The sequence below is a fragment of the Myiozetetes cayanensis genome, unplaced genomic scaffold (assembly GCF_022539395.1).
Source record: "Myiozetetes cayanensis isolate MyiCay16 unplaced genomic scaffold, myiCay2020 scf3, whole genome shotgun sequence".
Classification (NCBI taxonomy): Eukaryota; Metazoa; Chordata; class Aves; order Passeriformes; family Tyrannidae; genus Myiozetetes; species Myiozetetes cayanensis.
The window spans coordinates 57825186-57837363 of NW_026087521.1; the positions used below are offsets into that span (position 1 = coordinate 57825186).

A 12178-nucleotide genomic window follows, 5' to 3' on the forward strand; every position below is an offset into this window, starting at 1 on the left:
ACTGGTGAGCTATTCATTGTACATTTAAAAGATCTGATTAGCCTGCTGAAAGTTGAACAGAAGTGGCCACTTTTTATGCTATTACAATAGAAAAGTTTCTTCCTGAACTCTCCTAATTGGGGTATTTATTGGTTTATGTGCTTCTTATGTTATCATTTTGTTAATTTCTTTAAGAAGCAGCACCAGCCTGTTAAACTTAATCTCTTCCTGGCTTGTCTTTGCTGCTGCACACTTCATATTTTCTGGTTTTGCTGTAGCTGTCTTTTGAAACAGGATGACCTGCAGCTGAAAAAAGTGTAATGGGAAAGGGCTCACCTCTGGTACTGGTAGGGGCATTGTTGTGAGGCGTTGTCATCTCTTCTAAAATATACAGGCTTAAATTATCGCAGCATTGCTGCTTCTCCCTTTAATCATTCATATTTATTGTTTGTGTATTGCCCTACTGATACAACCTCTGTTTGTCCTCTTTATTATGTAAGTATGATAGTGGAGCCCTTCCTTGCTGTCAGAGGTGTGAGGTGAATTAGCTTAACAACTCGTGCTCTATGATCCAAAACTACTTCCAAAGTTTTGTGCATAGAAAAATAATTGTATTGAGTTCACGTGGGCTCTTGGCCGTTTTGTTTTACTATATATGTTTAAAAACCTATTAAATGATTCCCTCCCTTAGTCCTATGTTTAGAACGTTTCAGAAATTCTTTTCAAAACAACAGGAAATATCACCAAGAATAACGTGTTAGTACTTTCTTTCCACACGTGACTTGCCTGAAGACCTATTGTATTGCTGTCTATAAGCACCTGGCTATCAGATCAGATCTGGATTGTTTGAGTTGTTGGAGAACAAAGGCCTGCCAGGTTTTAGTGCCCCCGGCTGCACACAGCACTGTCTTTGTTTGCACTGGATCCCGCTGTGCTTTTTGAGGTTGCCTTTGTGCTGTGCAGAGACCAACTGTACTTTCAGACAGTAATGTTGACCTTGCTGGTTTTTGGTTGTTCCCCCAGCCAGAAGCAGCTCTGTCGCCCTGCCACACATCAGCAGCAAACATCCCTTTACCCTCTGCTCATAGAGGGAAAAATGCCTCACTTTGTGTGGGGAAGGAGTAGATTAGTGGACTTGGTGGACTGTGGGTAATCTTTTGGAAGCTGCAAAAAAATGTCATCTCACATATGGATCTGGAGGCTGGAGACCACAAAGTAGACTGAGGCAGTGTTGGGGCCTGGGTAGATCTCAGGAGTACTTGGGAGCACAGAATAAATAGGCTACAGCACTAAACAGGTAGGTGCTAAATTGCCTTTTATCTTCTGTCTTTACTTTTCATGTAAACTGAAGGAGTGGCCTCAGAAACATCAAGCTGCTCTCATGTATGTGGGTCCAACTGAGAGACCTCCAGAAGAGCCAGAGGAGAAACCATCGAGACCTCCTTTGTATGTGAGGCTTTACAGACGACTTCGCTCCTACTGGTCACCTCCAAAAGGTGAGATGTGTCTGTTTTGCCATAAACTCACAGGCAGGCTGTACTCCTCTAATAGACTGAGGGGAGTGTGTGTGTGGTGGAGGTGTCTGCTTTACTTTTGTGCTCTTTTTTAATTGCTATTATTTATTAATTTATTTTTGTGGGTTTATTTATTTATTTATTAAAACTGTGATTTCGTGAAGATAGTTACACTGGTATCTGCCAGAAATGGAACAGAGTAGTCCTGCCAGTGCTTGTGGTCTCATAAACAAAGATTCATTTGTAAAGAACCCAGGGCATTCCCTGGACTCACAGTTGCTTGCCATTGCTGTGGAGGCCTCCTTAGGGAAAACTTGGCACTTCTGGGTGGGCTTCTTGAAATCTTCCAGTGGAATGGCTTCTCAGTGAGCTGGTGAGAGAGGAGCAGCCTTTGTTTTCCAGGGTGGGGAGAGCTGCTGACACAGAGCAACAAATGTTACTTAAAATAGAACAGTAAAATTTGGGCCATGCAGAAGCCCTAAGTTTCTCATAGTACATTGAATTTCTTTCTGTACCATAAACTTCCTTCTCTGTGAGCCTCTCTTGGGTGGGCTGTTGGCTGGGCAGTGCACGTGGCAGAGCACAGAAGGAAGGAGAGTGTGTATGTTGTGCAATCTGGTGTGATGCAAAGACCTGATTTCTTCTTGGCCGGCAGAGGTGATTCATAGAGAAGCATGAATTAGGTGACCTGTATGTGAGAACTGAACCGTGGAGTTTCCTCCTATAGAAAATACATGTTACCACAGCACCCTGAATATCAGATTCCTGTTTCTTTTGGTAGCAGCACTTCATGTGTTTTCTAAATGTTCCTATAACTTACCCAGGAGATCTGTTAATCCCTGGGCATAAGGACTCACAGGGCTGTCATGTACTGTGCTTGACAGTCTTTTCTGTCACTGTGTGAACGCTGATGCTATTTTTTTCTTCAGTACTCCCAAGCTCCCTTTTCGGTTTTTTTTAAGATTTTGGCATTTTTAAGAAACAAAACTAGTGACTACAACGGCTCAGAGTGACTTTTCTGTCTGGCATTGATGTTTCATTGTTCATAGTGATCAGTGCAGTTGATTCCACTTAATGATTTATGTCTTCTCCTCTTGATATGCAGAAGTTCCCCGGGAGGTAACCCCTGAGGACTGGGAAGAACTGAAGCTATCCACCATTGAGCTTTCCATTGCAACTCGGAACAGGCAGCTTGATCTAACAGTAAGACCATAATATAACTGGATTCCAAATGCTGGCTGCTTACAGAGTTTTCCTTTCTTGTTAAACTCCCATTCTTGTGTCTACATAAATAAAACTTACTGCCTCGTGCAAGGCATGACTGAAGGCCCATGACTGAATCCAGGAATGGGCAAGTTTCAGAGCCATTGTAAAAGCTCTGGAGATGGATGTAAAACTGGGATACAGGGGGATCAGGAGGAATTTGTACAAGGTTTTCACTAGCCAAACAAGTTTTAGGATTGCCCATGAGAAAACAAAGCATCAAAACAGGCATTCCATTCCTTCTTCACCATGTGAGAGTGATTCTGTTTGATCAACTGGTGCTAGAAGGAAGTTGAACCTGAGTGTCTGGCTGGAGTTTCATCTTTTCTCTCTCGTTTTGCCTTGCAGAGCAAAGAGTTAAAAAGGACTGGGACTAGGGAAAGGACAGGGGCTACACTGATTAGAAGGAAAGGAAATGCAGGTTGTTGTGGAAGACTAGAACTGAGCAGCAAAGGAACTGTTCCTGTCATAACCTTCTCAGCCTATTCATGCTGTTTGTTCATTGTTTTAAAACCCGTCTTTGGCTTGTGCCTGTGTTTTGGTGCAGTTTTAGTGCTGTGAAAGCTGTTTGGGTAGATGTCAGTCTTTAATTTTACCGGAAAACACTAACACAGTGATCCCATACTGGTGAGCTTCCCTTCATGTCCTCCTCATGGCTGCAGGAAACCACTGCCATTACACTCAGATTAACAGGAGGTGTTGAACTTACCACTACATATTTCTTGCTCAGAATTTAGGGTCTTTAAGAACATGAAAATTTGAGTTACATTGACATGTTATCTTATAGGATCACTAAAAAAAAGTGAAGCAGGCAAATATAGTCTTTAAAATTTTCTCCTGTTTTCTCCTTAGAATGTACCACATGAACTTTAGTTTCTCAGTTCTCAGAGACTTACGATTTGGACTGTCAGTGTCTTAGTAATGGCAGAAGCTAGACAGAGACTGGTATTTGGGGTTTTAGTGGTTTCTAGATGGCACTTGAACGCAAGAGATTTGGTTGCTGAACTGGGTTGGAGTCACTGATGTAAAGTAAAAACAGACCTTCCAAGAACTGAAAAGTATCTGATTGCCACAAACTAGCCCTTATGTCTCTTCTGTTGTTTTGTTGGTTTTGGATTTGTTTGTTTTTTCTCCTTTATGCCTTCAAGATACACTTTAATACTCACTGGTATGGAAAAAAAGAAGTGACAGAGAGTTCTCAGGTCTCTTGCATAGTTTAGAAAAGTGGACAAGTTTATGTTAGGCCAGTTGTACTTCTCTGTTGCTAGATCTGGAAGTATCTCGATGTTACATCTTTCTTTTTTTTTTGTACGTCTGTGGACCCCTTACAACTGCTTATAACTCCCACTCTTGAAGCCATTGTCCCTGCAGCCATCAAGGCTGAACAGCAGCTCTTGCCAATCGATACCAGGCCATGTCTGCTGACTGCTGTCAGCCACTCCTGTCTCTGTCTCACCTCAGATTCATGCCTAGGCTGCCCTCTTGATAAAGCCATACAGATGCAGCTCAGACAGTGCCAAGACTACCTCTGCAGAACAGCAAATAAACCAAGTTATACTAATAGATGCATTTATTTTTACTTTTGTCATTTTGATTGCATCTGCACTAGGACTTCTGCCAGGACACAAATGTTAAAAGAAATAAAAAGAATAAATTGCATCTTAATCAAAGTTGCTTTCCTGGAAAAAGCTTTACTGTATCCTCAGTTTAAGGGCAGGCTATAAATATGAAAGAAGCTAAGTAAGGAGTTTAAAGGATTGATACCAAGGCCACTTTGATTTCCAATTTGTGTTGTTTAAAATTCTCCTACTGTAGTGTTCGGTGGCCAAATGTTGTGTCATTGTACTGTCGCTGAAATTCACGAAAGACACATTGAATAGAAATAAATCAGTAAAACTAAGGGGTCTGCTATTGTCTTTAAATGTAACAAGAAGACAAATGTGTGACTCGTTATTTTGCTTCTTGTGGTGTTTATCTGAATATTCATCAGTGGGAAAATACTGTCTATAATTTATAGACAGAAAAAAAGCATGAAATGCAGAAATGCATCTTCTGAGTCCTTTTGTGGGACAAAGGACTGGGCATTGTGTGAGCATATTGCAGTCTCATGGGTGTGGCATTTTCAAATGTTAACTGCTTGATTTCTGAATCCTTTTTTGCACAGCGCACTGAGGACTTCATGGACATTTGCATTGAAGCGGAGACTGTCAGCAAGGGAGAGTTTGTTCACAGAGGGTGAGTGTGGGAAGGCTGTGAAAAGGTGGCAATCTCTGTGTGAGTGGGAACAAATTCTGAAAAGCTGATTTTCTCTAATCTTGTGCTGCAAAGTTCAGAAGCAGAGGGACTGCAAAGGACACCAGTCAGTAATGCTTCATGAGGATTAATGATTTTGTTCCTTAAAATTCTTCCTCATTTTTTCTTTCTGTAAACAAGGCAGAACTCCAGAACCTGGAGTGTCGGTATCCAGGACCTGGAGTTCTTCCTAGCTTCTGAGTTTGCTATACCTTTCATCTTTTCCCCTACTGCTGCAAGTCAGTACTAGTTGTACATTGCTGTCATAACCAAGTTTTATAGACAGCCATGCAGATTTATCCTCAGAATCTTTTAGCTCTGGCTCATTGGATTGAGAGGTGGGTCACGGAGCTGACAACATCTGTGCTAGTGATACCTGGAATTTTTGAACTGTGATTAGACAGGCCCTGCTGTCTAAGGGAAAAGCTTCCTTAACTCAATAAGCCTTGTGAGAAATTAGGTCTGAGCTGGAAGAACTTTTGGAAGATGTGCATTGAAACAGGGACTTTAGGCACATGTCTTGGTGCTGCTTTTATGTGGAGTAAGAAGGCTGCAGATATGAAGAAGCAGCATATAGAGAAAAAGTGAATGTTTGTCTTGTTCTTCCTGCTCTCACCAGATGCAAATCAGAGCTGTCTTTTCCAATTCCTTCATACAGTCCTTCTCACAAATACATTGTGTCTTCAGTGCAGTTTTTACCAGCAACAGATTTTCCTGCTAAATCCAAGTGTGCTCGTCTGCCTATTTCCTTTTTATTTGCTGTTTTCGAAGTCTTAGAGCTCCCTCTAGTGAAATCAGTGGGAGGATTTCAGCACAGTTTTACCTGTTTTGTCATCACCTTAGTAATTCCTGCTTGTATCTCTTGTTTATGCTACTAATGGCATCTGCAGGCCCATTATTTGGGCATCCCACAAGCCTCAGGGGGAATAGAATCTCCTGACCTATGCGTACACTGTAGGTCAGGTTACCCTCCTACAACTGCTTTTAAATTACACGAGCTATGTGGACCATAGGTTGCTTGGCACTGAAATCTTTGCTTTGAAGGCTATAGAGGGAAAGGAGGAGGAAATTCTCCTATTAGAAACGAGAGGAATCTGGTCTCCTAAAGGAGGGAGACAAAGGAGATGCTGGGTTCTCAAACACTTTCGCTAGCGGAAAAAATGCAGATGAATTTGTGTGATTTAAGGGATGCTTATCCAAGTGTATTCCCACTGTAAATAATGTCTCCCATGGATTGGACATGCTCCATGCAGTATTTTCTGACTGCAGTTACAGTGTCATGCAGAAAAAGTCTCTCACGAGCATTAACATTGCCCTGCTGTCTAGAGCTAATTAGAGGCAGTACCAAAGCTTTGAGCTGCTGTTCATGCAAAGTTCAGAGAAAGAAGCTCTTTTCATTAAATAGGGCCCAAAAGTCTACAGGTAGCAAAGAAAGAGGGTTGTATGGGTTGGGGGAGCAGCAGGAGGGACTGGTTACTTGTACAGAGAGGAGTCAGAGCAGAAAAAATGTGCCCTGTTTGTGCAAGGTAGAATCAGGGTGTTCAGAGATCCCACAGTGCCTTTGGCAGTGTGCTCTGAGTCAAGCCCATTATCAGAGGCTCCCCATTGCGCAGCACCAACAGGGTTTGTCTTTGGAAATGTGTTTTTCTTCTCTTTTTAATGCATAGTTTAAACTCCACCAGAATTTGGGGAGAGGGGAGGTGAAAAGGTTTTTAGGGAAAATACCATATTAGTGCAGATATTGAGGGTTTTTTATATTGAAGAGGGCACTGACAGGAGCTGATGAGAACTGATGGGTCACACAGAGGAAACTACACATCCAGCAGGAAACTGCCATGCAGGTTCAGGCAGTGTGTGTATGTGGGAGTGCATCACAGTGCTGGAGGGCAACAGCTGATGGATTTCAAAGAAAAGAGCAGGTCATCCCAGGTGTATAGAAGTGCCCTCTGGCTGTGGATCAGATTTGTGTGAACAAGAGCATTTGCAGCAAGGGTAGAGCTGATTAAGATAAGATGGGGGAAGAAGAGGTGGTTTACAATGAGGTGCTTACTAAGAAGTGCTGGAGGGATGGAAAAGTAGCATCAGTAAATCCACATTTTGTTAGCCAGCTTAGATTCTGTATATGAAAGTTTTGAGAGCTGTCACTCCAGGGCATGAATACAGTTACCAGCTACAGTGCAGAAGACTGGACTGTTGATGGTTTTTTTTGTTAGAGGTCTTCCTCTGAATCATTTAACTGGATGTGAAAACTAGGTTACAGTTGTGTGTTATTTGCACCACGTGTTGTGGTTCTCTCTCTGCCTGTATTTTTGTGATTCAGCATATGGAGTGTGATGCAACAATCATTGGAAACTGTTGCTGTTAAACTTTTCAGTCTTGTTCCTATTTTACGTTGCTGTCATCTTGAGTAAGGAGCGGAGTCAAACGGAAATTAATTCTGACCCTTTTATACTGGGCCACTAGAGGGGCAGTCACTGCAGGTGGACTTGTGTCTATTTGCTTCTTACCAGTGTTCTCCTTTGACTGATCTTTATTTCCATGTCTTGGCTCTTTTGTCTTGACCCCATAATTGCATCTCGGTAGAGCTTCATTTGCTTTCATTGACCAGAAAAATCTGCTTGCTCACCAGAGTGCCACATCTAGGACCTTATATGTTAAAATCCAAGCAGGTTAAACTTTAAGTGGGTAATCTTGCTGCTTGTTTGTACAGCACTGTATAAACTGACAGCATTGCATGCCATCAATGATTTATAATTTATATTGCTGGAGGATGTTTAATTCCCTCACAGTCACTCATCAATCTTTTATTCTATACATATTTGATTAAAACCAAATTTTCCACAGTTAATATTGCTTCTGTCCTTCCCTGCCCTTTCCTTTGGTATCTTAGCTTTTCTTCCTTTGTCTTTGATTATCATCTCCTATTTCAACCCTTGCCTCTCATGCTCTTTCTCTGGGATTTTTCTGTGATCTTAAGAATCGATTGCATTCCCCTGGGCATAGAAGACTTGGTGTATAGGGAGATTCTGACATGTTTTTGTGAGTTCTTTTCTTTGGGCAATATATAAATAGACTCTTCTTTCATATCAATCAACGAATAAATGCAAAAGCTGGGGACAGCTGGCATTGCCTGTCAGAGGAATACCTGATAATTCTGTCATGCTTGAGAGCAGTGATGTATTAACACTGAATTATTCTCTGCTGTCCTCTTTGCTATTTGTGTGTCTGGAGTTTGTGTACCCAAACTGAGAGGTTACTGCCTGGGGTGCAGTGACCCTCTGTCAGTGGTCACTCAAAAGGTGATGTGTGTTGTCAGTCAGGAGGCCAGAGGCAGCTCAGCACACCCAGGAGCTTGTGCTCACTCTGCAGCAGCACACGTGGGGACAGGGAATCACAACGCCCTGTTCTGTAACAGCTGATGCAGTGACAGAACAGCATCCTAAGTCTTGAAAAAGACCCTGTGGCACTTGCACCACCAGCTTTCTAAGACAAGCAGCTGCCTTCTGTGTGCTCCCATTTGACATCACAGAAGTAGGAAAGAAAGCAGCACTTCTCTAAATACAGGACATAAGTAAGAATCTTATAGGCACCATAAGAGAGACACTGACAATACTGGATATGCTATTTAGAATGGATAAAATTACGAGTTTCTGGGGGTTTCTTCACAAGAATTATATAAAAGCAGTTGGTAAGAAATGTGATTCTGACTGGTGCTGATGTGAAGAGTGGGGGTTTTGTTTGGTTTTAGATGGTAATTTAGTGGTTCAATATAACTATAATTCTTTCATTTTTTTGGCTTAGAGTTGTGTAGGTTGCTGGTAAGTTATGTGAGTGCATGGGATATGAGGACATAGCTTTCACTGCAGGAAGTGAACAGTTCAGCATGTAAGTGACAAGCACAAAACTCTGCTCCATGTTCAAATATGCAAAACTATGTTCAAATATATTCAGTGAGCTCAGAGCAGAAGCTGGGTGGAGGCTGTCAGTGCATACTGATATGTATTGACTGCAGCAGAAGAGGGAAGGTTTATTTTACTTTCTCACAGTTAAACTCACAAATATTTGTATATATATAAGCTCTAAGTTTACCAAATGCGTAGTGTTTTATCATCCCACAATGAAATGTCATCCCTAAAGAAGGCTGTTTCCTTTCTCTCTTCCCGAGTGAAACGTGTCCTTACCTTGCCTCTCTTTTGGATTGAACAGAAGTCAAAAGATGCGTGACCCACATACGTGTCCTGAAGGGAGTCAGTGCATCCAAGCCAGCAGATGCATCTTGCAACTTCCAGAGGTGAGAAACAGAGCTAGAAAACTTTGTCACTTTATTTCCTTGTACCCTTTGATGCTGCTGCACATTAGGAAATCCCTGTTCCAAATCTGGGAGATGGATTACACTGCCGGTGAGATGCTCAGTTCCACAATGCAGCAACTGAGTCCCTGGCCAGGAAACACATACTGGAGTTCCCCAGCTGCTCTTTAAACCTGAGGGAGAGCTTCATTCTGGCAGTAAATAGTGGCACATCTTGTATGAAGACAGTGATGATGGTTGTAGAGAGTATTGCATATACACAGGAAATTCCACCTGAATATGAGGAAGAACTTCTTTGCTCTGTGAGTGACCACACAACTGGAACAGGTTGCCCAGAGAGGTTGTGGAGTCTCCCTCACAGAAGATACTAAAGAACTGTCAGGATGTAATCCTGTGCTCTAGGATGAGCCTGCTTGAGCAAGCAGGTTGGACCAGATGATGCACTGTGGTCTTTTCCAACCTGACCCATTGTGTGATTCTGTGATACACAGATCTTCTCCTTAGCACTGAAGACAGGTACATTTTGCCCTAAAAGGGATTGTGCTGTAGAGAGAAGATAAATTAATTAGAGGCTTTATGGAGACCAAGGAAGATGAGACAAGGCAGTGGGGCTCAGAGCAGAACAAGGAAGTGCCTCAAAACTTTGAATTGATGAGGCTGAGAAAGAAGACTAAATTGTGCCTGCCTGTGTAATTTAGATTCGTCTTTTTCTGCCTCTGGGACAGAAGCAGCTGCTATCGCAGCCCTGGGGAGGATAGTTTCTTGTTTTTACAAGGACATGAAATCAATCTCCTAGGTAATTTCTATCTCTGAGTGATATATTATTTGGCAAAATAATTCTATATTAAGGGTGAATAGAATGTGCCAGAAGGTGAAAAAAAATCTATTGCTACCAAGTGAAAGTCATGAATTATGATGTCATGATTAGCCAGCATCGAATATAAATAGTTGCATCAAATTCACATCAGGGCAGTTTTGTGATTCTGAAGGAATACTCTGGAGAGCTGGGCTAAGTATGGCTGAGCCGTAAGTAAGGGTTGTGGTCTAAAATGAGCTGTTCCTCCTGCGGCTGCTGCTCAGAGCGTGTGTGAACGGCACAAAGCAGTGCTGTTCCACTCCATGACCCGGCTCCAGTGAAGGAACTGGAGGCAGCTCAGAGGAGTCTCACCAGCTTTGCAGAGAAGCAGAATATGTTGATCCAGCTGGACTGCTTTGCTGTACCTCTGACTCCCAGAACCTATACTGGGTTCTGTAATCGGTGCTGTTCTGGTGTATGAGTTCACCTGGAGTTAGTCTGAGGATCCACGTAACACAGCCCTCCCCTGAGTGCAGTGCATGCAAAGCAGTCACTGAATTTTGTTTTTAGGTAAAGTCAGCCTGCCATTTTGATGAATGGTTTTAATCACTGGTGACTTTATCAGCGTTAAAGAAAACACTTAAGAAGATTCTACTGCTGAGTAATTCCTGAACAGTGAATTACTTTGCATCTCATGTTTCAGATCAATATAGTGAAACAATACCAAAAGGGGTTTGTAATATGGATTTAATAGGAGTTACTTAACAGGCACTTCTTCGGATTAGCTTTTGTCACTACTGGCAGACTAAGATCTAAGTGTGTGTAACTGAGGTTCCAATAGCAAAGAATCCTTCAGTATAAACAATGTGGGTCATTAAAGCTTCCTAGCATTTAATTATCACTAATTAGCAACTAAGTGAGGTAACATCTTATGCAATGGACTCTTAATATAGTGAAGGATAGCTCTCCCTGCGTCATGGAGAGCAGATGGGCTGGAAGGCAAAGGGAGGGGGGTCATCCTGGTTGAGACTCAGCTAAATATTCAGCTGTAGTCTTTTGGCAAAATCAGGTATCAGTGTTACAGCACTGCTGAAATAACATGCTTGGTGTTTAACTGTTGTGTGCACACAGGGCACTGAGGGATCCTTTGGCATCGATAACGAGGAGTATGAAGCTATGCCTGTGGAGGTGAAGCTGTTACCCCGGAAACTCCGGTTCTTCTGCGATCCCAGAATGAGAGAGCAGTTGCTCCGTGCAGCAGTACAATGAGAATCCATGTCAGAGGGGCCAGTGTTTACCAGTCTTACCAGGGTCTCTTCAAGGTGCATGAGACCTCACTAACTTGATTAACCCCAGCAGACTAATAAGCCTTTTGGCTGCTTTTACGCACAAGGTACTTCCATTGCAAGTGGATGATTTGACTGGTCTCAAAGGGGTTAAAAATGCAAATGAAAATTCTGAGAAATGCATGTTAACTTGATGGCATCTTTTTTTCCCCCCTCCCTCTGAGAAGTCATCAGTGTTCCATTTACAGCACTGCAGGCTGAGTGCTGTGTGCCAGATGCTACTGCTGTAATGCAATTGTATATTAAAGTAAAACAAAAGCACACTTGTTCTTGTGTTCTAAGAGTTTAGGACTGCTTTACCTATGAATAAATCTGGCAAAACCTGGGATCCTGGAAAAAAAATTATTTTGGGGGGAGTGATGCTAAGGAATTCTATCAAGTGTTGGAATTGCCACGTTAAAACAGGTGGTTTGTTATCCGCTCCATCACAAAATAAATTGGAGATCGGTGATACCAAGCTTTGGAGCAAGTTTAAAAATTCTCCATATGTATCTGGATAAGATATTTATGTCAGTCTTTTTCAGCTTGCCAGATTCAACAGCACAGAGTTCCAGTAATAATATAGTAGAAATATATTCCTTTGATCAAGTTTAGGCATATTACACAGAAGCAAATTGGAAAACATCATTGACCCAAAGCTGTATGAAGAACATGTGGAAAGACTCTTTAACAAGCTGAA

At 42.1% G+C, this 12178-nt stretch overlaps 1 protein-coding gene across 2 annotated transcripts in view; it reads left to right on the forward strand.

Moving 5' to 3' along the window:
* AGK (acylglycerol kinase) overlaps positions 1-11825 on the forward strand; it is a 36510-nt gene extending 24685 nt beyond the window's left edge. For both annotated transcript variants that reach the window (XM_050324517.1, XM_050324518.1), the window contains 5 exons: positions 1331-1475; positions 2599-2696; positions 4921-4991; positions 9255-9339; positions 11285-11825. In XM_050324517.1, coding sequence (XP_050180474.1) covers positions 1331-1475; positions 2599-2696; positions 4921-4991; positions 9255-9339; positions 11285-11422 — 537 coding nt within the window. In that variant the 3' untranslated portion in view covers positions 11423-11825. The remainder of the gene's footprint in view (positions 1-1330; positions 1476-2598; positions 2697-4920; positions 4992-9254; positions 9340-11284) is intronic.
* Positions 11826-12178: the final 353 nt, after the last annotated feature.